General features: G+C 42.4%; 1 protein-coding gene across 8 annotated transcripts in view; it reads right to left on the bottom strand.

Annotated features, from left to right (window-relative positions):
- Positions 1 to 26,937, bottom strand: part of nav2a (neuron navigator 2a) — a 411,462-nt gene that overhangs the window by 144,972 nt on the left and 239,553 nt on the right. Inside the window, exon 1 of one of the 8 annotated variants that reach the window (XM_069904855.1) lies at positions 20,944 to 21,541. The exons of the other annotated variants lie outside the window; for them this stretch is intronic. Coding sequence (XP_069760956.1) covers positions 20,944 to 21,035 — 92 coding nt within the window. The 5' untranslated portion in view covers positions 21,036 to 21,541. Of the gene's footprint in view, positions 1 to 20,943; positions 21,542 to 26,937 lie in introns of those variants that run through there. 8 annotated transcript variants of the gene reach the window in all.

The following is a 26,937-nucleotide window of genomic DNA, read 5'->3' as shown; positions in this document are numbered from 1 at the left end:
GAGGTCAGGTCGCTGGAGCTGTGGAACAGCTGCACTACCTGCTGCTTTAATCGGATAATGTGGGATTCATCATTACTCAGACCAGATGCTTTTGTTTTAATTCCAGATTAACTGTATTTACTTTAAAAATGAGATACAAAGTCAGGACTCTGGTTATCAATTCAGCCCTGTACATTACTTCTTCTTTCTTTGGCTTGGCTTCGCGGACAAAGATTTATGGAGGGGTAATTACGAGATCATCATGAACTACTTTGTCTGGATTGCGTTAAAACTTTTCCCCAAACAGTTGAAGGATTTTCCAAAATGCTGCTCACTATTTCAAATCGAATGTCAAACTCCTTAAAAGTGAGAATTGCCGCAAGTAAGTCTGCGCAACTGACCAGGAACACCAATGCACTTAACGTACGGATCCCATCACTCACTGAGGTTTTAATCAACAGCATGTCAAATGATACAGGGTAGGACACATTAATATGTGGGCTACTGTGAGATAGTGTCTGAGTCAGTGCCAAGGCAATTTGCACCACACAACAGCATAGGCTTGGCAAAGTTTCTCCACCGTAAGCTGGCACATCACACTACTTAAGAGTTAGTTGATACAGAATATTCATGCTCACGCCTGCCAATCAAAAGAAATGTGGGTCAATACACTCTTAAGTTTTTGGTTTGAGTTTCATGCCACCGACTGCAAAAACACTTTCAACAGGAATACATATCCATCTTCTCAATGACGAATTCACAAACTGAACATTAGAAGGACAGCTAATGAGCAAAGTCTGTCTGCTTCTTATATTTCAGTGTTGCTGCTACTTCAATATAAAAAGAATTTGTTTCAAATTCCAAGCACATGATGGGATTTTTGGTGCTTACAGCTGCCAGAAACATTGATTATTGATGATCATAATAAAGAACTGCTGAACAAACATTGGTCAGATAATGGTATCAGTCTGATCCAACAGATACAGAACACTTCAAGTCCTCTTCACTCATCCCCTATGCTTTCATGGTTTGTGATCTTTATTTGCTCTCAGTTAAGCAGTGTTTCAATTTTAAGTTGTGCAGCATTCTGATTTTCACTCTTGTTTTTCATTCTTTCTGCAGTCCTGTTTATGTAAGTTCTACCTTCAGGATACACTTTCTCCTCTAATGCTAGTTTGTGAAGGCTTCAAAGCATTTTATGCAATTCTGTACAGCAACTGCCAGGGTAACACTGCAAGCAAAGGAAGATTGGCATTATGATAATACTAAATGCTGGTTAGTTGAATTTTAGATTTCAGATTTATTTTTCAGAGCCCGCGGCATATCTCCACAGTAGAGGCAGGTTCATTAAATATATTTAAGAGGGAATTAGATATATTTCTTCAGTATAAGGGTATTAAAGGTTACGGAGAGAAGGCGGGGACGGGGTACTGAACTTTAAGATCAGCCATGATCTCGTTGAATGGTGGAGCAGGCTCGAAGGGTCGAATGACCTACTCCTGCTCCTATCTTCTATGTTTCTATGTTTCTAAAATAGCACCTATGGCAGGGGTGGTCAATGCTTCAAAATAAACAGCGACAAGAAGGCTCGCGAGAATTGGCCTTGGGGGCCGCCATGTTGTATTTGGCATTGTAATAATTGAGAGCGAATGATAAGATGAGGAAGGAGGATGGGGAGTTAACAGGTACCTGTTCCTTGAATGTCCGGGACAATGCTATGGCGGGGGGGGGGGGGGGGGGGAAGGAGGGGGAGGGGGCCTCCCTGCCATGCCTGCCATACCTTATCAGAGTACAGAATCCCTGGTCAGAGTACATACATACATGACATCACAACCCTGAGATTCTTTCTCTTGTGGGCCAGGCAGAATTACCACTTACCGGCAGTGCAAAAAAAAAACTACTCAATGTAAACAAAATAAAGAAATGCAAAGTGAGCAATACAGAGATAGAAAAAATAACCAATAAAGTGCAAAAATAAGAGTCGTTAAATGAGTCCCTGATTGAATTTGTTGTTGAGGAGTCTGATGGTGAAGGGGTAGCAGCTGTTCCTGAACCTGGTGGTGTGAGCCTTGGGCACCGATACCTCTTTTCTGATGGCAGGAGCGAGTGCTGGGTGGTGTGGATCCTTGATGATTACTGCTCCTCCCAAAGCTAGCATTCCCTTAAGGCACAATATGATTCATTAATGTAGTTAAATTTTATTCCCAAGATCACCTTGACACTAGGATGCAATGCAGACCTTGCTCTAATCTCATATTGCAGGTGCAATTGCAGTGGATGGCAGATTTCAGTGAGATTCAGGTTGTGGAACCACAACCAGGGAAACATAAAACTTGTGGATGCTGGAACCTTGAGCAATCAATAAAAGGTTACCAGAAGAAGCAGAAATAGACTATTGAGCCCATCGAGTCTGCACCACCATTTCCCACTTAGCCCTGCCTTCTCCCCATAGCCTTTCATGCCCTGGTTGATCAATCTCTCTTTTTAAATTCACTTAACGACCTGGCCTCCACAACCATCTGCAGTGACAAATTTGACAGATTTACCACCCTTTGGCTGAAGAAATTCCTTTGCATCTCTCTTCTAAGGGAAGACCCTTCAATCTTCAAGTTTGAGGCACTCAGAAGGTCATGCAGCGTCCATGGGTGGGAATGGTCAGTCAACATTTTGGGATGGGATTGAAGCCAGTAGGGGTGATATCCAGTAATAACTATGGGGGAGAAGCTAGGGAGGGGCAGTCGAGAGACTACCAAACTGAGCACCTTTGCTCTATCTGTGGGCCTCAGCTCGAACAGTGGCTTACAACTTCAATTCCCCTCAGCATTCCCGCACAGACATGACCATCCTTGGTCTCATCCATTGCCGGGGTGAGGCCAAGCCTATATTTTAAGAATAATAAATCATAATCCTCTGGACAGCGTTAAACCCAAAGGCATGAACATAAATTGTTTTAAGTTTGAGTGAGCCCCACCTCTACCTGCTTCTACTGTTTCTATTTCTTCTTTACCTATTCCTGTTCTTACTTTTCTCTCAACATCCCTTCCCCATAATCCCCCAGTAGTCTCTATGGCCAATCATCTCTTCACCTCAACCACCTTCTGTCCAACTCCCTACCATCTCCTCTCAAACTCCTGACCACCTCCTGGCTAACTCCCAACCACTTTCTATTCAACTCCCGAACACTTTCTGTCAAATTCCCTTCCACCTCCTGTCCAACTCCCGACCACCTCCTGTCTTACTCCCAACCACCTCCTGTCTTACTCCCAACCACCTTCTGTGCAACTCCCGTCCACCTTGACCAACTCCTGATCACATCGTCTTACTCCCGACCACCTCCTGTCCAACTTCCAACCACCTTTTAGCCCCTCCCCAGCTTTTCTCCCTTCCTTTTACTTTCCCCTTTGATATATTTTATAGCTTCCCCTGTCAAGAGTCCCAACCCAAAATATTTACTGATCATTCCTACCCAAGGATGTTGTCTGACCAATGAGTACCCTCAGCTTCTCATTGCTCACTATGGGACCACAAATGCCTGGCACATTATTTGCTGGCAAGGTTTAGGTAGGCAGATGGTTCCTTGATCACTGAAAGCAAACTTGGCCTCCAGCTGAGAGTTCTGCTCTCCTCCATCTTCCTCCTCAGGCTTCAGCAGTTTGCCCATCTCAGTTAATTCTCCCAAGTCATACTGCATTGCTGAAGTTCAAAATGCATCCACGTCAGGGAGCAACAGATTTGTAATCAGGCCTTAATTCAGCAATATGTCCCACCACAGCATATCCTTTTGCAACTTGAAGCTACTGGGCAAAGCCTCTGACACTGGTCAGATCAAGGTGAAGTCGACCAGCAAGCAAGCCATCTATAAGTAATGGATGGCCCCATCAAATAGCCTTGTTGCACATTCAAGAGAGACATCACTACAACACCACAAAAAGACCATCTGCACTATACAGACGTCGCTTTTTTCTTACATGACTGTAATTGTGAATATTTATTATCTATAGTAAAAGCAGGAACAATTGTAATGTTTAAAAGCCAGGTACATGGATCGAAAATGTTTAGAGGGATATGGGCAGATGAGACTTTGTCAGCAGGGATAAGTTTCCATGTTGTAGAAATAGGTGACACTATAGCTTAAATTTGTATAATGCCCTTTTACAATCTCCTGATATGGCCAAGTGTTTTGTTGCCAATTAAATACTATTAATGTATAATCTGGAAAAATGGGAATCAATTTGCAAACTGCAGAAAGTCCTGCAAATATCACGGAAGATCTTTCCTGGAACCAATACACCAATGGCATCATGAAGAAAGCCTCTACTTCCTCAGGAGTTTGCGGAGGAGCTAGTGGAGTTGTTCAAGTGAACCGGTACGGACCTGAAGGGCCGATATGGCCTGTTTCCGTGCTGTAAACGGTTATATGGTTATATATTTTATATTATCTCTTTTTGTAATTTAATCCATATTTATTTTAATTTAGAGAGGCATCGCAGCAACAAGCCCTGCTGACACTTGAGCCTGAGGCCTCCGATGTACACCCATATGACTAATTAACCAACGATCATTTACATCTTTGGAAAGTATGATTAGAGTTGCTGTTTTTCTACAAAGTATCTGTATGGCTGCAGAAAATAAGAACTTTGGTTCGTGTGTTCACTGTACCTCAGTGTATGACGATGAATTCATTATTACGATCTGTAGTACTGATCTCGATAAAGGGTTCACTGGCAGCATCTGCCTATAATACATTGACCACTAAATTTGTCCCTCTTGCAGGTGCATGCAAGGTTAGTGTTGTGCTGCGCTATGAGAGCACCAGCGACTGGATTCAAATCCAGCTGTCTGTAAGGAGTCTACGTTCTCGCAAGTCTCGGTGGGTTTCCTCCTGCTGCTTCGGTTTCCTCCCACCCTTCAAAACGTACGGGGTTGTAGTTTAATTTGGGTGTAATTGGACAACACAGGTTTAAAATAGCCAGAATCGGCTTTTAGCATGTTGTAAATAATTTTTAAAAATTGGAAGAGTGCTGATGAACAAGTGAGAGAAAATTAAGTGAGGGGAAAGGACAGAAGGGAAGACCATGAGTGCCAGGATAGACTCAGTGGGATGAATGGCCTCCGACATTGGAAGGAAGCAAGAAAAATGAGTAAAAAAGGAGATTTGAAAGAAAAGCCTCAGAACAGCAAAGTTTGTGGAAAAGGGAAAGTCCCAGATATTGCAGGAGGTGAGAAAGTGAGAGGACTGGAGGATGTGTTAATCCAAAGCACAGACAGATCAGTCACCAAGACATGGGGTACATGAACACAGTCGTGAAGTTACTGGGGACCCGCACCTAGTTGTCAGACCAGTAGATTGAGAGACTTGAGTTCAAATTCCACCAACACAGCTAAGGGGATTTGAATGAAGTAATTAAATAAATATGGAACGTGCCAGATTCACTCACATCCTGAACAAATTACCATTCAGCTAAGTCGCAGAACTAAAGAGAAAGCGAGAAAAAAATAATGAGAAGAGACAAAACGTTCTTGTAGAAACATGCAGTCATGAACCCGAAGATTAATTTAGGTGTCATTTTGGGTTGAACTCTAATTGTACATCAAGGCAGTATTTAATTAGTTGAGACAAAATTACTGTTACTAGGACATGATGTTCATGAAAAATTAATAGAATGGGAGGACAGGCAATCAATTTTGAAAAAGTGAGGCCTGACAGGTTTGTATGGTAGGATGAGTTTCACAGTTTCAGAAGCTTCTTCCAAAGAGCTCTGATTTACAGATCTGACTTCCTTTCCAGGTGTCCCAATGCATTGGAACTTGGCATTAAACTGGACTTGGTGATGTAATTTCATCCGAACAAAGGCCTAATGAGCTTACGTAGTTGCAATTTCCCCATCGGGTGTACTGTGGGCCTCCGAGAAGGAATCCTATATTGTAGTGCATCCCCCTGCTCTCAAGTTAGCTGCAAATAACAACCTTTGATTTTCCATTTCCATTCAGTTAATCGTTCACACACTCATCGTCTGCCTCAATCTGTCTTTATAAGCTCTCCATCCTTTCCTCGCATTGTCAGCAACACTCACACCCTCTTCTCCTCCTAACTGTAACTTAATCCTCATTAATTATCCAAAGATTAATGGATTCAGAGATATGCACAGGAACAGGCCCTTCAGCGCTCGGTCACTACCTGACTTTCTCCTATTTTCTTGCACTAGTGAAGCTGCTGCAAAACAATAAATTTCAGGTTCATGACAATAAACTCAAATTCTGATTCTGCTTGCCATCAAAACCCATTTGCACGAATCCCATACACCTCCCATTTTATCTTCCCCACATTCCTGTCAACCCATATGGGGCATGGAGGGCTGTGGCCTGACTGCAAGTCATTGGGACTAGGCAGAATTTTGGTTCAGCACAGAGTCAATGGGCCAGTTTTTGGGTTGTAATGTTCCATTTTCCAGGTTGTCAAAAGACTAAAAGCCCCTTAGGTCCAAAGTAGAGTGGAAAATTGGACCCAAATTTGGCAAAGTGGCAGGAAGCGTCATAGCTGATAGGAGTTTTGCATCTGTAAGGCTTGTCACCCATTACTTTCTAAGGCTATATGTTATTTGTTCCTTGTTTTGGCCTAAATGAAGAAGTACAAAATGAACATTTTTTACAATTTGGCCTTGTGGTTGACAAATTTAGGCAGTTTGATTATGGTCTGGTCAGCTGGACACAAAATTTATTTCAGAGGTAACAAATTGGAGAGGAGCGTGAGAAGGGAACCCATCAAACAGGTTGCTTTCTACTGGACGGAATCAACCTTCTTCAGTGAAGTTGGAGTTTCAGTAATCATCCAGGCATTCCATCAAACTCATGATGTGCCCTGTGGATGGTAAAAAGGTTTTGTGGGATTAAAGAGTGAATCTCTCAGTGTTGCTTGTTCAGCCTGTGACCTACTCTTGTAGCTGCAGTGTTTATGATCCTGTTGAGCCACTGGCCATTGGTGACATTCTAGAGCCTTGATGATAGGGGAAGGCGGCAATTGTTATGCCAAGTGGAAAAAAAGACTGTGTGAGAGGAGATTTGTAATTACTATCCTTGATCACAACCAAGTAAACTCTGCCGCAAAGTGCTTAGGCTCAGAAGCGAAGGAACAGATTCAGAATGAACATTCAGAATCAAAATTTATGGTCATGAGCATGTCATGAAATTCATTGTTTTGCGGCAGCATCACAGAGCAAATATTGCTAGAAATTACATTTCAAGTAGTGCAACAAAATAGGAGAAAGAGAGGTTTGTCATTGTCCATACAGATATCAGATGGGAAGAAGCTGCCCTTGTGCTGCTAGATGCTCATCTTCAGGCTCCTGTAATTTTTTTTCCTTCCTCAGATTCTCCACAATGTGGCACAATAACCCACATTCGATCAATGAAATTGGATTACACATTGGAAACTGTGCTTGGGAAAGCAACCAACCAAAAAGTGTGGGGCAATGGTTTAAGCACCAGATGCAGTGAAACATAGGAACATAGGAAGTAGGAACAGGAGTAGGCCAAAAATGGCCCATCGAGCCTGCTCCGTCATTCAATACGATCATGGGTGATCTAATTTATGACCTAACTCCACCTGCCTGCCTTCTCCCCATATCCCCTAATTCCTCTATCATGTAAAAATTTATCTAACCGAATTTTAAATATGTTTAATGAGGCAGCCTCAACCACTTCACTGGTTAGAGAATTCCAAACATTCACTACTCTCTGGGAAAAATTATTTTTCCTCATCCTAAATCTACTCCCCCGAATCTTGAGACTGTGTCCTCTCGTTTTAGTTTCCCCGGCCAGCTCAAAAAACCTTCCTACATCTATCCTATCCATACCCTTCATAATTCTATATGTTTCTATAAGATCTCCTCTCATTCTTCTGAACTCGAGCAAATACAATCCTAGATGATTCAATCTTTCATCATAAGTCAACCCCTTCATCCCAGAGATCAACCTAGTAAACCTCCTCTGGACCGTCTCCAAAGCCAGTATATCCTTCCTCAAATATGGAGACCAGAACTGGACACAGTACTCCAGGTGCGGTCTCACCAGTACCTTATACAGTTGCAACATTACCTCCCTACTCCTGAATTCAATTCCTCTAGCGATGAAGGCCAACATTCCATTTGCCTTCTTAATAACTTGCTGCACCTGCAACCTATATTAGAAATGCAAGTTTGAATCTTGAGGAAATTTGACCCTTTGTTACAAAGTTTAAATTAGAATTTGTCATCAATTGTGAGTCAAGAGTCCCCCAACAAGAAACAATTCTGACAAATACAGAAATAAAACATGCAATTGTGATATTGGATATTATTTTTGCTGCTAAAATCCAGTAAAAATCATTCTGGATGATTTTAGTTGGAAAATAATCATACCACCATCTTTGAGACCAGGAGGCATTGTAAATTGTTTCCATTTAGGTTACACCTGAACATGACAAGCATTTTTACATTGTGGATCATTTCATTCATTTTTCTCATGTTTCAAATTTTAATGCAATCAATAAGCTTTTGTTTCAGAAAATTCATGCACAGCCTGCTCAATATTGATTACTTGAGATTAGGCTACACAGAATGTCATACAATACATCATGGTTGTCCAATTTCATGTCCCCAAAGACTACATAGGTTCATGCTGTACAGCCAAGAGGCCAGTATAAAACTTGAGTAAGTATCCCCATTACTTGCTTACAAGGAACAGATCTTGCCTTTTTAAAAAAAATTATATATATAGCAAGGTAACAGGGCCACACCGCTCAATTACACTCAATTGATCCCTAGTTGGTTTCGAACAGTGGGTGGAAACCAGAACACCCGGAGGAAACCATCACAGACATGGGCAGAACGTTCAAAATCCTTACAAACAGCACGGTTTCCAACCCAAGTCCCAATCTCAGGCGCTGTAACAGCATTGCACTAACCGCGACACTAAAGTGCCGCCTTAATTATTGTCTGAAAATTGCTACATTTTGGTAAATGAATGAAGAGGCAATAAAAACAAGATAGCACAATTATAAAAATAACACAAGAAATGTCAAAATCTGTGAGTGTATGTGCATCAGTGAGAAGATTGAGAATCTTCCCCTCCCTACAATTCAAGGTATACATTCAACTCCCTTCCTATCGCATTTGTCCCATTTCTAACATCAGCAAAGTGCTTCTAACATTCAATGCAACCCATTCATTGGCCCAGTTGAGTCAACGGCCATGACCATCCCAAATTCAGGGTTGGTATAGACCAAGGGACGGCACAGATTGGTTCAAGAAAATCTGCATCCCTGTTCAGTTTCCACTGAAATTGGAGCAGGGCCAAAAGAGATAAGGGTGCCCTGTTGCAATATTCACAAAGACAGACAACCTTTCGATGGGCTAAAATTTCCAGACTACATTATCCATCTGGAATACAACTTCACTGACACAGAAGGTGGTCCTCGTCTCAAATGCAACAGTGGTGAGATGGATGGTGGTCCTCCTCTGGAATAAAATTTCAGTGACCAAGAAGAATGTCTAAAACAGAATACCATTTCAGTGACAGTGAGAATATTCCAGGTGAAGAGTTTGCCTCAGAATTTCATTCCTGACCAACAGCATGAAATATAGTGACAATGCCATGGAACTGAAGTCCAGAGGACAAAGTGCTTGCACTGGCTGAGAGCACATTTTGCACCGTCAATCTGAGATGAATTTCTACACAATGTTCCAAGCAAAGAAGTTAGAAATGTAGGCAATATGTATCATCTGCAGCATTGTTTAGACAGTTTTTGTTCATGCCTCGAACCAAACTGCAGTAAAAATATTTCCAACATATTGAAATCGAAAAGCTTTATAGCACTAGTTTTGCCCTTCAGAAAACAAAATCATCTGGCATTAGAACCAGTCATGAAATTCAGTGCTTTGCATCAACATCACAGTGCAAACGTTCATATTATAATCATCTTACAACATTACTATAAAAAAATTAAAATAATTGTGCACAAAAAGTAAGGCAGTGTCTTTGGTTTATTGATTATCAGGAATCTGATGGCAGCGGGGAAGAAGCTGTCTTTGTGCCGCTGAGTGCTCGTTTTTAGGTTCCTGTACCTTTTCCCCAATGGTAGTAGAGTGAAGAGGGCATGGCCTGGGTGGTGGGGGGTCTTTGAGGATAAATGCTGCTTTTTTAAGACACCACCTCATGTAGATGTCCTTGATGGAGTGGTGCTTGTGATTTTGCAGGCCGAGTTAACAACCCTCTGGAGTTTATTCTTGTCCAGAGAGTTGGCCCCTTCATAACAGGGAGTGATGCAACCAGCCAGAATGCTCTCTATGGAACACCTGTAGAAGGTTACAAGTCTTTGGTGACATACCAAATATCCTCAGACACCTCAAATGTATAGCCGCTGGTCAGTCTTCTTTGTGATTACATCAACGTGGAGGCTCCAGGACAGATCCTCAGAGATGTTGACACCCAGGAATTTTAATTTCTTGACCCTCTCCACTACTGAGCATTCGATCAGGAATGGGTCGTGTTCCCCTTACTGCCTGCTGTTGTTACACCATTCAATGAGCTGATCTATTTCCCTCCTGTACACTTCCTCATTGCCGTTTGTGATTCCGCCAACAACTGTGGTGTCATCGGCATATTTGTAGATAGCATTGGAATTGTGCCTGGCCAGACAGCCATGGGTGTATAACGGGTAGAGCAGTGGGCTAAGCACGCATCCTTTGGGTGTGCCTGTGTTGATCATCAGTGAGGAGGAGAAGTTGTTTCCAATTCATACTGACTGTGGCCTTCTGATGAAAAAGTCAAGGATCCAGTTGCAGAGGGGTTACTGGGGCACAGAGTTTGTAGCTTCTTGACCAGCACTGAGGGAATAATGATATTGAAGGCCGAGCTGTCGTCGATGAATAGAAGCCGTATAGCTGTGTTTGAGGTGATCGAGAGTTGAGTGGAGACCGTGATAATGCATCGGTTGTGGAGCGAATTGCAGTCGGCTCAGATCTTAAAATAAACACTAAGAATGTTTATGAAAACTAAAATGGCACAGAGAGTTTTATTATATTTATCTAAACATGAGACAAATATTATAATGATAAGGATTACCGCAAATGTCACTGGAGAATTTGTGGATCATTTTGTTAACACGGAAAGCCTATGTACAGCAGATGGAAAAACTATACCATATTCCAAATGATTAGCTCATCGCCTTTGGTATGCATTAGCAGGGAGAGATTGTCAGCCAATAAACAAGGGCGAGCAAGTTGGAATAAGATACTCACAAAAAATGTTTCTATGTTCCTTTTATCTTTTGTTCTGCTTTCATTCAAATTGTACACAATAAAATTTTTGTTGCTGCTACAAATGTTCTGACTCAAAATTTCAAACTGAAGGGACAAATGTGGAAAGGAAGTAACATCTGGGCTTGCAACAGTCCCTGTGCTTTGGAGGTTTGACTCCCTTTTTGGTGAAAGCACGGTTTGTAATGCCATTCTCTAGCAGGAGGTTTCGAAAGCAGCAATAGTCAAAAGCTGCCAAACCTTTCCCCTGAGGTGTGATGCTAGAATATATTAAAATAAAAACACAGAGTCATTAATATTAACATTGTGTCCACAGCAGGATATTGGCATATATTCATGTGAAGCTGGCATAAACACCATTGAAATAATTGGAAGTTTCACCAGCTCAAGAATCTTTTATTGTCATGTAATAGTACAGAAAATGTACCTTTACATAAATAGCCTTCTGCCTCTGGTGAGGCAGACAGAGTCGCCATTAGTATCTCCCAGTAGCCCCTTACAGAAAGAGAAGCGAAAAAGAGTCCCTTGTGAGACACTGCATGTCCACGAATACACGACCAGAGCTCTCCAGCCGCACAGTCTCCTGTTTGATCCATTGCAACCCCAGGCTCCAGATCCAAACCTCTGACACGATCAGGAAGTCTTCAGTGCCCAAGGCCCTTTTGGAGTACTTCTTGCCCTTAGCACCCTCTTGAATCCCAGCTCCAATACTTGACTCCCATAACCCAGTCTCCAGCAGCTTGCAGCCCGTGTGGGTCCCCCCCCCCCCCGACTGCAAGTCACCCATCGCGTGCGTGGGCCCTTCAGCCGCTGAGTCCCTCAGTGGTCCACTGCTATGGTCATCATCCTGAGGGAGCATTTCCTCTACTTCTCCTTCTCAGCAGTGTTGGTGGGGGGCCGGGGGGGGGAGGGGGGGGTAGAAAGGGGGTGTTCCAGCTGCTGGTGCCTTGCACTGATCTGCTGCTCCCCTAGTGACGGAAAACTACATCCCCTCGTGGCTGCCGCGGAGCAGAGGTGCCGCCATCTTGGGCTCAGATCCCACAGTTGCAGGATTTTTAAAAATCGTCAGCATCTTTAACAGGCTGTTCAAAACCTGTAAGGTGCCGTCAGCATTAGGATCAGGCAGTTGAAGCCTTGGGAGCAGGGCTGTGTCTCTGCTCCCTGCTCTCCCGGGTCTGCACCAGCGGCAGGGCTGCCATTTTCTTCTAGTCACCATTCAAAGTACCTTATTAATTGTTGAGTTAATGTACTCACAAACCCTCTGAAGACAAAGCCATAACTCCTCACTCAGATATTTTACTTTATTTCTGGTTATTATATATCCTTTCAAATGGATCGCCATTCACCCTCCCGCAACCCTCTTTTCGACTCTCCTCTGCTCCACCGGTATGGTGATGACAATTGGCCACAAGCACTTCGAAACCAAGCAGATTTCTTTTGGAAGATGGACAGTCTGATCATTATATTGGTCACATTTGCATTCTGTGGTCTTCCTAATATGGCCACGTTCAATTTGGCGGTGAAAGCAGACAACATACACACAAAAATTGCCAACAGCTGTGCCTCTCCTTCAACAGGATACTGCTACTACAAGGAAATAGTCAAGGTGAACTCTAATGCTATCACACCACAACAAAGGAGGCACTGTTGTGATGACTAAAAGTGCTGTTGAGTGCAGATTTTGCCAACACTTGGAGCTGACAGGTGCATGTCATGAGGTATTGACAATTAAATAATCCCTTTGTACAGTTCTATGGAGGTTTACATGATAAAGCAATGATTTTTAACAGGCGACCAGGTTTGTAAAGATATTCGACAGACCAAATACAATAAGTGTACAGACAAATAAACCTTACAGATTTCAAGTTAAGTTTATTGTCACCTGATCGCACAAGTACAACCCAACGAAACAGTGTTACACACACACACACACACACACACACACACACACACACACACACACACACACACACACACACACACACACACACACAGCCAGACGTAACAGACATTCAGACAAACAATACATATGGAGGGCAAGTATTTCATCTATACAAATAAATAAGTAAATATTGTTTTGTTCATATTAGAGTCTCAGAGAGTTAATGTAAGCAGTTCCTTTGCTCGTTCAGCATTCTTACTGCTGGTGGGAAGAGGTGGTGGTACTGGCTCTGATACGGCTGTATCTTTTTCCCAACAGGAGCAGCTGAAGGATGCTGTGTGCAGGGTGGAAGGGGTCCTCAATGATTTTCCTCTTCGGTAGATGACGTTGATTTCGTGGATGGTGGAGGAGGAAGGGTGACTTCAGTGATCTTCTCTGCCTCTCTTATGGTCCTGTGGATTGACCTCCAATCCACTTCTTTGCTGCAACCATACCAGACTGCGATCCAGCCGGCAGGACACTCTTGATAGAGCACCTATAGAAGTTGACATAATGGTGGCCAGTGAGATTTCCTGCTTTAGTCTTCTCAGGAAGTGCGGTTGCTGTTGGACCTTCTTGACAAGCGAGGAGATTTGATGCATTTATTTATTACACACGCATAATTTTAACAATGTAGATCTGAATTTTCTTCCTCCCAAATACAAAGAATCCCTTCATTAATGAATTTCAGTTCTTCATGTAATTATTGGTTTATACTGAGTATTTTATTATGCATTCATGGCACATGGACATCATTGGAAATCCCAACATTTCATCGTCCTTTCTTAATTGTGTCTGAACTGCATTCAACCACATTGAGGCAAACATGAAATATGCAGATGCTGGTGTCTAGTGTATTACACAAAGTCTGACCTTTAGTTTCTATGCACGACCTGCTGAGTTTCTCCAGCACATTTGTGTGCTGCAATAAACATCTTTTTTTGGTGGTGATGCCAAACCAGGTAAGTTGTAGGAGTGACTGAAGATGCTGAAATCTGAGCAACAAATGAACTGTTGAGGGAACGTAGCAGATAAGGCAGCATCTGTGGAGGAAAATAATATCAATACCCTTGATCCGGAATGGCTTATATCCTTCCGAGAAAGACATGAGTAAATCAGATAGTTTTTGACCACAGACTGGTGGGTTCACAGTGACCATGACTGGGGCCAAGTCAACTCACCTTTATCATACCATAACTACTAATTAAATGCGCAGAAAAAACGAGATAGCGTTTCTCCAGAATCAGAAAGCAAATTTACATAAATAGAAGTTAAATATTAAGTCATAATACTATACTATGATAAACCTATACACAGACGTTCTAGGAATTGAGGAGCCTGATGACTAGGGGGAAAATACTGTTGCACAATCTGGATGTATGGGCGCGAATACTACAGTACCTCTTTACAGATGGCAGAAGGGTGAAACGTTTACAAGATGAGTGTATAGATGACACTTTCCAAGTTCCAATATATCCTAATTTCAAACTGTGTCATCTTCAAGGAAAAGTCGGGACGATATTCCGAATTATTATCTCATTAATCCAATAAACCAAACTGTACATGCAGCTTTATGTGGCTTTAATTCATCCATAAAATGGATAAACATTTTGCATAACTTCGCATTAATATTTTCATAATGATGAATAAACAAAACATATATTGTATTTAAAGATATAATGATATTCAACTTTAAAAAGATATACAAGAAATAAAATGAATTCGAAGAAAATGATCTCGAGCTCACGTTCTCTTTATAGTTCGTCGAAGAGTGAGATGCAAGCTCATAGTCTTCGCGGATATTACAACATAGTCACTATGGTAACACTACAAACAATAGTCTTTCTTGAAGAGATAGCACAAAATCAACTAAGAATCAAAAACACAAGGTTTTAACCTTTACAGGATGTGAGAAGTCCTTCCACAATGTTATTTGCCTTCTGCATACATTGTGCGTTGTAGGTGTCCATCATGGTAGGAAGAGAGAACCCAATGATCTTCTCTGCTGAATCCACTATCCTCTGCAGGGTCTTACGGTATGAGGTGGTACAGTTTCAAAACCAGGAGGTGATGCAATTGGTCAGAATGCTCTCAATACATCCTCTGAAGTATGTAGTGAGGATGGAGGGTGGGAGCTCAACTTTCCTCAGCTTTCACAGGAAGTAGAGGCACTGCTGAGCTTTCTTGGCTATTGTCCTGGTGTTGAGGGACCAGGTGAGATTCTCCGCCAAGTGCACACCATGAAACTTGGTTCTCTTGACGACCTCACTGGTAGAGTCATCAATGGTCCTGAAGTCGACAACTGTCTCTTTTGTTTTATTAACATTTAGATGCAGGTTGTTGGCTCTGTACCAGTCTATTAGTAACTGCATCTCATCTCTGAACGCTGACTCATCATTCTTGCTGATAAGGCCCACTGCGGTCGTATAGTCAGCAAACTTGATGATGTGGTTCAAACTGTGAACAACAGTAGACTAAGCATGCATCCTGGGGTGGTGGAGGGGGGGGGTGGTGGTTCCTGTGCTCAGTGTAATGGTCTTAGAAACACTCGACCTGTTAAGTGTCAGAAATGTTTGTAAACACAAGTTCCAACCTGTTTGCCCCTCTTGTAGCAAAGTGCACATAGTGATGGAATTTATGTAGCCCTGACTTAAGGTTCACCTGGTTGAAGTCCCCAGTGATAATAAACAGTCCATCATGGTGTGCAGTCTGCAGTTCACTTAAAGTTCCATACTATTCCCAGATCGCGTTAGTGCCGGGGGAGAGGGGTGTATGTGCACTCCAACTATGAGGATCGTGGTAAATTCCGGCGGTAGATAAAATGGTCTATATCTGACCGTCACAAATTCCACCAGCGTTGAGCAGTGATCAGAGACTAATAGAGTCCTTACACTGTTCCATGTTGATGTAAACGCACAAGCCACCAACACGGACTTTACCACACGGAGCAGCATCTCTGTCAGCCCGAAAGAAAGTGAGCCCACCCAGATGAATTGCGGTGTCCGAGACCCCGTCACTGAGCCGTGTTTCAGCGAAGATCAAAGCACACCAATCCCTGTACTCACGCTACTCAGATCTCTGGAGTCAGATGAGGTCCATTTTGTTCTCCAGGGAACAGACATTGGCGAGCGGGCGGCAGAAGCAACCAGAATTTTTAAATGTAAATCTGTAATTATTTAATCAGTGGAATTTAAATTCCCAAGATTAATAATGCAGAATTCCACCCATTATTCCAGTAAGCCAACTACTTGGCTACAAAACCTTTTACAAATTCCAATGCAAGTATTAAATTAATATTAAACAGGAAGTCCTACAACTGACATCTATCGTCAAATCTACTGGGGTGGGGAGGTGAGAGCAGACATTAGTGGCCCAACAAGTGAATACAAATCATTTTATTACACTTCTTCAGGGATATTCAATCCATGAATTCTAATAGCCAAAGACTGACTGATTCCTCCACCCCCTTGGTTTGAAGTTACCTTCCTTTCCCAATGCGTTGTTTCATTCATGAGTGTGGGATTGTTTGCACAGTTGAAGCCAACTTCATCAGAACAGCCGCATATATCCTGTTTTCCTTTTGGTGAAAATTAACTAAATCTATTCCCTGGATGTTAACGTTCTAAAGGGCAAGTGCATAAACTTTCATTAATGCCTGACTTAAAGTCATTGCAAAACACTTCATGGTCAATGAAGCAGGAAAAAGAATCTCAGGGCTGTATATGATGTGATGTATGTACCCTGTCAATAAATCTGAACTTCAGCTTTGACTTTACTTTGTTTGGTAATATTAATTTAAAGGCTTATTAGCATTGTGCATCGCATCATAAAAGAAAGAACAGCAATAGGTTTCAGGATATGAGTCAGTTCCGCCTCAATCTGGGACTGTTCTAGCATTCAGCATTTTCTAGTAAATTATTATTTTCTTGCCACTGGTACCATCAATCATAAATCTGACTGGGCCAAATTTCTAGGCTTTTGGCCAATGCAGGACTTTCCTCCCAAATAATGCAGAGATTTCGCATAAACATTCAGTTCTTCAGACATTAAGTCCAGCCACAGGATATTCACTCAACGATAACAAACGAAAGGCATTCAGGTGAAAAGATATTTAAAATTTGTTTTGGGAAACAAAACCTCATGAGGTTTTCATGTATCAATGCCATGATCAAGGAAGTGTAACCTTATTAACAAAACAGGTCAAAGGCATTGCTGTGAAAATATGACATGTTACCTCGAAGTCCCAAGTTGGACGAGTGACATGGGCAAGTGGGAGATCACTTGCTGAAGGTTTCTCTCCAGTGACACACCATCTTTCATCGATACCATGTCTGGATCCTGGGACTCCCCATCCATCATTACTGGGAGACTAATCTTGCCAGGGGGACTGCAGTAGTGTCATGCAATCATACTCATGAATATATGGGCATGTCAGTATGTAAATAAATGGATTTGTGCATGCTGGTCACCTCACCTGAGAAGGTCATTTACATTCAGCTAAGATCTGAAGCCAAATCAAAGGCATGTAATCATGCTTATTGGGTGGAAAGACAGGAATGTCTAACATGGTTTGTGAAAAACAGAAAATTGTTAACATAGTGAACACAACTTTTTTTTAAGACATACAGCACATTTCAGCCCATGATCTAATGGTGCCCAAATATTAACCTATAAACTCTGTATACATTTGGAAGGTGGGAGGAAACTGGAGCACCCGGAAGAAACCCATACAGACATGGGGAGAATGTACCAACTCAGGTCACTGGCACTGTAATAGCGTTGCAGATTGTGGAAAATGAGAGCTATCATGATTCAAACTTAAACCTTTAAAAACCCACCAAAAACTTCATAAAACTTCCCATTGGCTCACAATTCCGTACCTAAATTAGCAATCAAAGAATATTTACCAGCAACCTAGTTAATGATTACATTCACCCATTGAAATGAGTTCAAACAAACCTATCTTCTTCCTGTGTCCTCTGTAACATTTCACAACTTCTTTTAAGGCACATAAAAACACACCTGCTACTGTGTCTTAGAGGTTTTCTTAGAGGCCAGCAACTATACTTTGTGAGGTATCTGAAGAGGTTTGGTATGTCACTGAAGACTCTTGTAAACGTTTACAGGTGTGCCGTGGAGAGCATTCTGGCTGGTTGCATCACTATCTGGTATGGAGGCGCCAACTCTCAGGACAAGAATAAACTCCAGAGGGTAGTTAACTCGGCCTATGACATCACAGGTACCAGACTTCACTCCATCAATGACATCTACACGAGGTGGTGTCTTAAAAAAGTAGCCTCAAAGACCCCCCCACCACCCAGGCCATGCCCTCTTCACTTTGCTACCATTGGGGAAAAAAGACAAGCACTCAGCGGCACAAGGACAGCTTCTTCCCCGCTGCCATCAGATTCCTGAATAATCAATGAGCCAAAAACACTGCCTTACTTTTCGAGCCATGTTATTGTTTTTATTATTTTATTTTTATAGTCATATTGTAAGATGGTTATAATATGTATGTCTGCAATATGATGTTGCCACAAAACACCAAATTTAATGACTTGTTCATGACAATAAATCCTGATTCTAAATGCTAACATTTTTATGATTCAGAGTCCTGGGTTTAATTCACATTTTATTGACAATAACATGTTCAATTTTTAAGCATAATTAACACACCGAATTATCAAGTGAAACAGAAATTACTTAAATCTCTGCTGCCTTGCCCTGACTTCCTTCAACACCGATTCAATCTATTTGCCCATCTATTGAAGCAAATTTAAAATGCGGGAAAAAGGAGGAGCCAGGTGCCATCTCTGCAGGGTCATGGAATGTCAACACTAAGGGTCAAACGACTCTTCTCCACGCCACACCTCGATTTTCACCCCAACTTTCAGTATCTGCAGTCTCTCGTGTCTCCATCAATTTTAAAATTCTGACCCTCCATCTCCCCCCCCCCTCCATTTCGCTCTCCTCCAGACCTACAACCTTCAAAAAAGTGCTCCTCCAATATAATTTCTTGAGTATTCCTGAACCGAAGTGCTCAACCATGAGGCTTCACCTACCTGAACCGCAAATAAACTTACTTTCCTGCATAAAACCTACTTCTTTAGTCTTACATTTGATCACCTGCCTTTTAATAACTTGCAGCACTGCATTATTTCAGTTGAATTTGTTAATTCTCTTCAGCTTTATGATGCAAAATATAAGGAAGTTGAATCATGAGAATTAAATATGGTGAACAAATCCATTAACATTTGTCTTCACGCACTGACCTTAATCAGGTTATACTTCAGGAAAAACTAGACAGAAAACAAATGCAAGTTCTCGTAGACTCATCCTGAAACAGCAATTGGAATCTATTATGCAGCTCAGACACATAATCGGAAATATCATTAGTGAACTGCACTGTAGAAATGAATGACCCTTGCTTTTAAACAGATCACTTTTTTGACAAGACTGCCCACAAGGGTCCAGCAAGACAGTCATTAATCGAAAATCAAAAAAGGGCACAGATTCTGGAAACTTGAAACAAAATGCTGGAAACATTCAGTGAATCAGACCGCTTCGGCAGCAAGAACAGTTAGAATTTCGGGTCAATGACCTTTTGTCAAAATGAGATGAAAGAAGACTGTCGCTGATATTGCTCTCAGTGGAAGTCCAACAGGGAAAAGTCAACCAATGGAGACTAAAGCAAGTTACCCAACCTTCCGTGTACACACCTGTCCTTCATGAATTTGTTCCGTTTTCAGCAAAAGCAGCATTTTTAACGTTGAGTTTGCACATTACATAGGTTACAAGTGCTCCTTGGATCCAACTCACAAAAGCTTAGTTCCTTTGACACTCCCAGTGTCATAAAGTAACTCTTTATGCTCCATCAGCTTAGCTTGGTCATCCGGTCACATACTCTCGTCACTGATTACTACCTTCATTCAACCACTTTAGTCTTTTTCACCTGCAACCGAAAACCCAGAAAACCTGTTTCTCGCACAGCACAGACAGTCGGATGTTAAAAATGCCAACTTAATCCTAATTGATCATTTAGCTTAGTAAAACGTGTTCCTCACAGAGTAAGACTTCAAGGCAGAAAAATAACGTTAAAACCTGCAAATCACTTAATTTAATCAGTGTTATTGATAAATAATACATTTGTTCAACAAATCCTGAACCTTATTTGATACTTATTGAAAACATACTCCCCTGGTGGGTGAATTAACATGGATAATCATCAATTCAACCAGATGGTGGGTGAATTAACATGGATAATCAACAATTCAACCAGATATACAGTTCAGAACAGAATGATCAAAGGAAGCCTCCAAATATTTCTCTAAATGTTTGCATGGAGGGAGAACACAAGGTTGTTCCATAGCTGTAGGATGCAGCTAAGAGCTAATACAGGTGTAAACCGTTTGAAGCTTACTGCAGGTTGCACTGGTGGCTCTATTATATACTGCAGGACAGAGAACAAACAGGCTCCTTTAAGAGTTGAATAAAGCTCGCACAAACCAACATAGTAATCATTATTGTCACATTCGTTTGAACTAAAGGCCAAATGGCAGAATGATTTGATTTCATCAGCTCCCTCTGCCAAGGAACTTCACTGAACAATTAAAAAGAGAAACACTTGGGCAATTTTTAAAAAAAATTAGAATGGTGAAATTTATGTTTTAACAATTCAGAGTTTTTCTTTCCAAGGGAGGGGGAAATTACTTATTTGAAACAATTAAAATATTGACATTGATGGCTTACCTGCAGCTCTCCTTTAAGTGAGGTGCAGGAAGAGAACTGGTACACGCAGCACAAGCAGGTTGGAAGGTCTTTGTAGCTTGGGTTTTCAGCATGCTCTCAGTTACTGTCTGTGAGCACTAGATACTTTCTGCTCATTTCCTTGCACCGAGTGCTAAATGTAAAGTCCCTGTGCTGCTTCTAAACCCCACCAGCCTCCATAACTTCCAAAAGTATAAGTCACCACTTGGCTTCGGCAATGTAATCAGACACTACCCACTGTCTTGACACATTTCGCAAAAAAAACCTTGTCATAATGAAGCCTTCCTCTATTCCTTCACCAAAACATCTGGTTCAGTCTTCAGCGCTGGTTCAGCACAGAGAAACCTTGTGCTCCCACCCCTTGGGAGCTGCCTAATATTACGAGACACCCTGCCCTGTTGCCTCCCCAGTTGAAAGAAAGCCTGACGGTCTCATGCATAGCATCCCATTAATTCAGTGCAGCCGGATCAGACAGCTTTGTTCAGAGGGCTCCTTTCTGTTCACTTGTTTCAAGTGAGAAGTTATACATAAACCCTGCCCAATCAGCAAGCCCTCGGGCACTGTACATAGCAAACAAAGCCACTCCTGCAGTCTGTTCCAGCCAACAGCAGGAATCCATTCCCAGGCACCACTTCACAATATCCATGAAGTAACACAAGTCAATCAGAAGTGCAAAGTTCTTAGCTCTGTTTGTCTATGCAATTGCAAAAAACAACTGTGGAAGTCCACAATGTTGCAAAACTGAAATGAAGGTTATTAACCCAGTAAATACCTATTTACTTTGCAGTTCATTCTTTCCAAATGTTGCTGAACACACAGATATTTTCCCTCGGTGTGTCCCAGCAGCAAAATAATACTTGTCAGAACACTCGTATGTCAGGAAAGTTGCAGAGGTTGATGCATTTCAATTATGCTGTTGGATCCATTATACATTTATCAAGTCTGCATTACAAAATGATTCCAACAATATAAATTTTAACAAAACACTCAGCTCTTTGCTAACAATCTGAGACAAATTGCTATGCATGCTTGCGTTGGAATGATAGCCTATCTAAAATTATTGAGCTTCATATCTGAAGAGCAAAGTGATTTCCCCATTTATTATCTGAGAAACTTGCATCTCTAAATTTGGATTGAGCATTTTGGAAACATCAAGCTTTGTTTGAGCCACTGAGTTTGACCCAAGATAAAGTGAACTCATTCAGAATACAATGAGCAATGAGGTAGCAGGATGGGAATCAGGCATCAAGGGTATCTTTCCAGCTTTGTATTGAATCTAACTTGCATTGATGTTGGTCCTTTCCAGGACCAGACTAACCAGAAGAGAACCCCTCCTTTGTTTTCAGAGATACTGTGCACATCAAAAGGCTGTATTTGAGCAGCATGGGCTGAAAAAATTAAATAACATTTTAATTAAATTAAATTAAATTAAAATTTAAAATTGAAATAAAGACCAGGAACAGAGGAATACCAGATTGTGACTGTCACACCCTGGATCGGTGTCTTCACAGGGTACTAGTGAAAAATCAAGTTGCAGGGAGGGCTGTGGGAAGGATATAGGGAATGGAACCTTTGGGATTTCTCTGCTGGAAGTCAGCAGAGTTTCAATAGATACAAGGACCTCCCTCCGCTGCAATGATATTATGACTCTCAGTAAACTTCAGTGACTTCGAGTGGCCAAATTGGGTGAATGTTTTTCCTGACACTTCCAACTCGCACAATCCCACCGAATTAAAAAGGCATTAGATTTGTCCATTAGATTTAGAGTTGAAAAAGAAAAACGAAATTGACTTTGTTTTAATATCTCAGGAATTGCAGTCAGGTTCATCCTTAGTTCCTAGAACTATAAGACAATCCTGGAGTGGTGCACATCTTAACTTCAGGGATGAAAGAAAAGTAAACTGCTGGAGAAACATAGCGGGTCAGGCAGGAATCTGGCCAGAATTCTATTTTCCTCCATGGATGCTACTTGACCCATTGAGTTCCTCCAGCAGTTTGCTTTTGATTCCAGCATCTGCCATCTCTTGTTTCTCCATCTAATGTCAGGATTAATGGGCACAAAGTAATTGAAATAGATGTCATTTGCTCATCATTTCTCTCATCCTAACTTGATTCATCCCCAAAAACTTCAGAAAAATCAGTCAGGGGAGACAGGTATGAGATAAGGAACAAATCCAAGGGAAAAGCAAAAGGATAGCCATAGACAAAATTAGTCCTCTTGAAGAATAGAGTGAGCAAAAGAGGTGGGGGGGGAATCTTTAATGGATTTTTTGCATTTGTATATCTTCAGGAGATGGGCACAGGGTCGCTAGAAATGAGGCAAACAGCAGTCAGGTCATGGAACCTAAGATTACAAGGGGAAGGGGGGATGCTTGTTACCTTCTGGCAAATAAGGATGGACAAAATACCCAGGGCCTGAGAAGATATTCCATTGGACCTCGAGGGATACTAGTGCAGAAACTGCAAGGGCCCTGAAAGATGTATTTGAAATGTCCTTAGCCACGGATGAGGTGCCAGAGGATTGGAGAAATTATAGGCTGGTCAGCGTGACATCAGTTGTGGGTAAACTATTGGATGGTATGCTTAAAGTATGGATATGTAAGTATTTGGATAGACAGGGACTGATTTGCACATGGCAGGTCATCTCTAACCAATCTTTTAGAAATTTTTGGGGATGCAGGAAAGGCAGTAGATGTTGTCTACATAGACTTTCATAAGGCATTTGACAAGGAACTGCATGGGAGGTTCGTCAAGAAGGTTCAGTCACTTGGTATCCAGGATGAGGTAGTAAATTGGATTAAGCACGTCAAGTATAACGCTCTTACTGTGCCAGTAACCAGGGTTCAAATCTGGTCTGTCTGAAAGGAGTTTGTACGTTCTTCCCGCGTCTGCGTGAATTTGCTCCAGGTGCTCCTTTTCCCTCCCACATTCCAAAAGACAAATAGGATTTGTAGGTTAATTGGTCATTTGGCTGTAATTCGATGGCACGGGCTCAGGGGCCAGAAGGACCTGTCACGCGCTCGGTCTCTAAATAAAATAAAAACTCGGTTCTCTGGCATGATGCCAAAAGCCTCAGCCAGATTGAAATGATTGTATTTTTCCTTTCAAACCAGAATCACAGAATCATTCTAAATTTTTTAAAAAACATTGAACGTTACAGCACAGAAAAAAGTGGTAGCCTCTCTGACGAGATGCCTTGTGACTAGTGCACAGGTTCATATTTGCCATTGATAGCGATGATCTGGATGAGAAGGTGATAAATTGGATCAGAAAAGTTTGCAGATAACACAAAGGCCGAAGTTGAATTATGTATGTATCTCGGGAGATCTTTCCTGGAACCAACACACCAATGGCCTCATGAAGAAAGCCTCTACTTCCTCAGGAGTTTGTGGGGGAGCTAGTGGAGTTGTTCAAGTGAACCGGTACGGACTTGAAGGGCCGACATGGCCTGTTTCTGTGCTGTAAACGGTTATATGGCTATATGTGAGGTGCAGTGGACAGTGAGGAAGGCTCTCAAAGCTTGCTGTACGTGTCCAATGGAAGGGAGTTGGAGAGCAGATCATCAGCAAGAACCCAACTAAATATGGAAAAGTGAAACATGAAAGTCTGCAGAAGCTGTCATTGTAGTGACAACCCAAAAGTGCTGAAGGAACTCGGCAGATCACGCAGCGTCCATCGGAGGTAAAGATATACAACTAATTTTTGGGCCTGAGCCCTTCGTCAAGGTATGAGCAAAAGGCAGGTGAATTGCATTAAAAGCCATGGGGAGGAGGAGCACAGGCAAAAGGTGATAATTGGACATGGATAGAATCCTTGTGAGGGCCAAACTGGGAGGCCTGGAAACAGAGCTGGAAACCACATGGTACAAAATGACAGCAGAGGCAAGTAGCCAGAAAGGATACATTGGTGTCGAAGTGAACCCGGGTGAGTACATGGTCGTAGAGCTTTGAGAGCAGCAGGGAGGGAAGAGGGAAGCAGTGATATAGGCCCTCACACAATTCCCTTTGAAGAGAGGAGGAGAACTTTTTCAGGGTAGGCATCCCTCCAAGAGATTTCACAGTGGAGCTACCGAATGGGGTGCCTCCCACAAATGCTGTGATTGTAGTAAAAACACAGCATCCACAGGAGGATGTAATGAATGTTTTAGGCCTAAGCCCTGAGATTCAAATAGCCTGTATGTGCCTCAGCTAGGGCTGTTTGAGTTTAAACAGCTAGTGTTCAAATATGCAGCTTAACTTGGCTGAACACAATCATGTCCACCAGGCCAAACAGACCCACACGATTTAGGCCCTCCCTAGCCCAGGGACATGGACTCAATTACAGTCTTCAGCTCCAATCTGAATGCTGACCACGAGCATTGTTTGATTTTGCATTTGTAATTTTTAAGCTATTCATATGGAGACCTTGTCAATTAGATTTGCTTCTTTGAGTCTGTTCTGGCTAAAGGCTGAGGAGAATTCTTGGTCACTGGGTCAGTTGTGATCAGGTGACAGGAGGGATCAAATTATCTGCTTTGCTTCTTCTGCTGAATATTTCACTATGCATGCATACTGAGAACTGGTATTTCCAGAAGCCAGCTCTTCAGCGCTTGACGTCCTGCTTTGCGGAAACTGCCAAAATGTTTGGCCTGGAAGTCAGCCTGAAGAAAACTGAGGTCCTCCATCAGCCAGCTCCCCACCATGACTAGCAGCCCCCCCACATCTCCATCGGGCACACAAAACTCAAAACGGTCAACCAGTTTACCTATCTCGGCTGCACCATTTCATCAGATGCAAGGATCGACAATGAGATAGACAACAGACTCGCCAAGGCAAATAGCGCCTTTGGAAGACTACACAAAAGAGTCTGGAAAAACAACCAACTGAAAAACCTCACAAAGATAAGCGTATACAGAGCCGTTGTCATACCCACACTCCTGTTCGGCTCCGAATCATGGGTCCTCTACCGGCACCACCTACGGCTCCTAGAACGCTTCCACCAGCGTTGTCTCCGCTCCATCCTCAACATCCATTGGAGCGCTTTCATCCCTAACGTCGAAGTACTCGAGATGGCAGAGGTCGACAGCATCGAGTCCACGCTGCTGAAGATCCAGCTGCGCTGGGTGGGTCACATCTCCAGAATGGAGGACCATCGCCTTCCCAAGATCGTGTTATATGGCGAGCTCTCCACTGGCCACCGTGACAGAGGTGCACCAAAGAAAAGGTACAAGGACTGCCTAAAGAAATCTCTTGGTGCCTGCCACATTGACCACCGCCAGTGGGCTGATAACGCCTCAAACCGTGCATCTTGGCGCCTCACAGTTTGGCGGGAAGCAACCTCCTTTGAAGCAGAGCCCACCTCACTGACAAAAGGCAAAGGAGGAAAAACCCAACACCCAACCCCAACCAACCAATTTTCCCCTGCAACCGCTGCAACCGTGTCTGCCTGTCCCGCATCGGACTTGTCAGCCACAAACGAGCCTGCAGCTGACGTGGACTTTTTACCCCCTCCATAAATCTTCGTCCGCGAAGCCAAGCCAAAGATATATACAAGGTGAAAATGAACTGCTCTATACTCCATGTTTCACCCTGCAAATGAATTTGGGTGGGGTACATTTAGTGCAAGGCTATTACCATGCTAGTGACCCGTTTTGGATCTGTCGCCATCTGGAAGGAGTTTCAAAATGTACAGGGCTTATAGTTTCATTGGTGCATTTGGGCAACAGGGGCTTTGTTACTGTGCTGTATCTCCAAATTAAAAAAAAGGAAAATTACTGGATTTCTATTGTGCCCTTCCTTTCTGATGCTCCACATTATTTTTGTGCTTGAGCGACAGTGAATGTTATGACTGAATCTGTATTCAGGACATCACTCAATTGGCCCTTTCAAGGTGCCGGGTAAAATGGGGTTAACCGGGCAATGTGCCCCATTAGCGCTCCACTCACGTGGCAGCTTGAAAGGGTCCGACTCAGTCAGCATGGTCCAAATCCAACTAGGT

The sequence above is a fragment of the Narcine bancroftii genome, chromosome 1, assembly GCF_036971445.1.
Source record: "Narcine bancroftii isolate sNarBan1 chromosome 1, sNarBan1.hap1, whole genome shotgun sequence".
NCBI classification, from domain to species: domain Eukaryota; kingdom Metazoa; phylum Chordata; class Chondrichthyes; order Torpediniformes; family Narcinidae; genus Narcine; species Narcine bancroftii.
The sequence above is the reverse complement of the archived record's forward strand: the minus strand, read 5'-3'. Positions and strand labels throughout refer to the sequence as shown.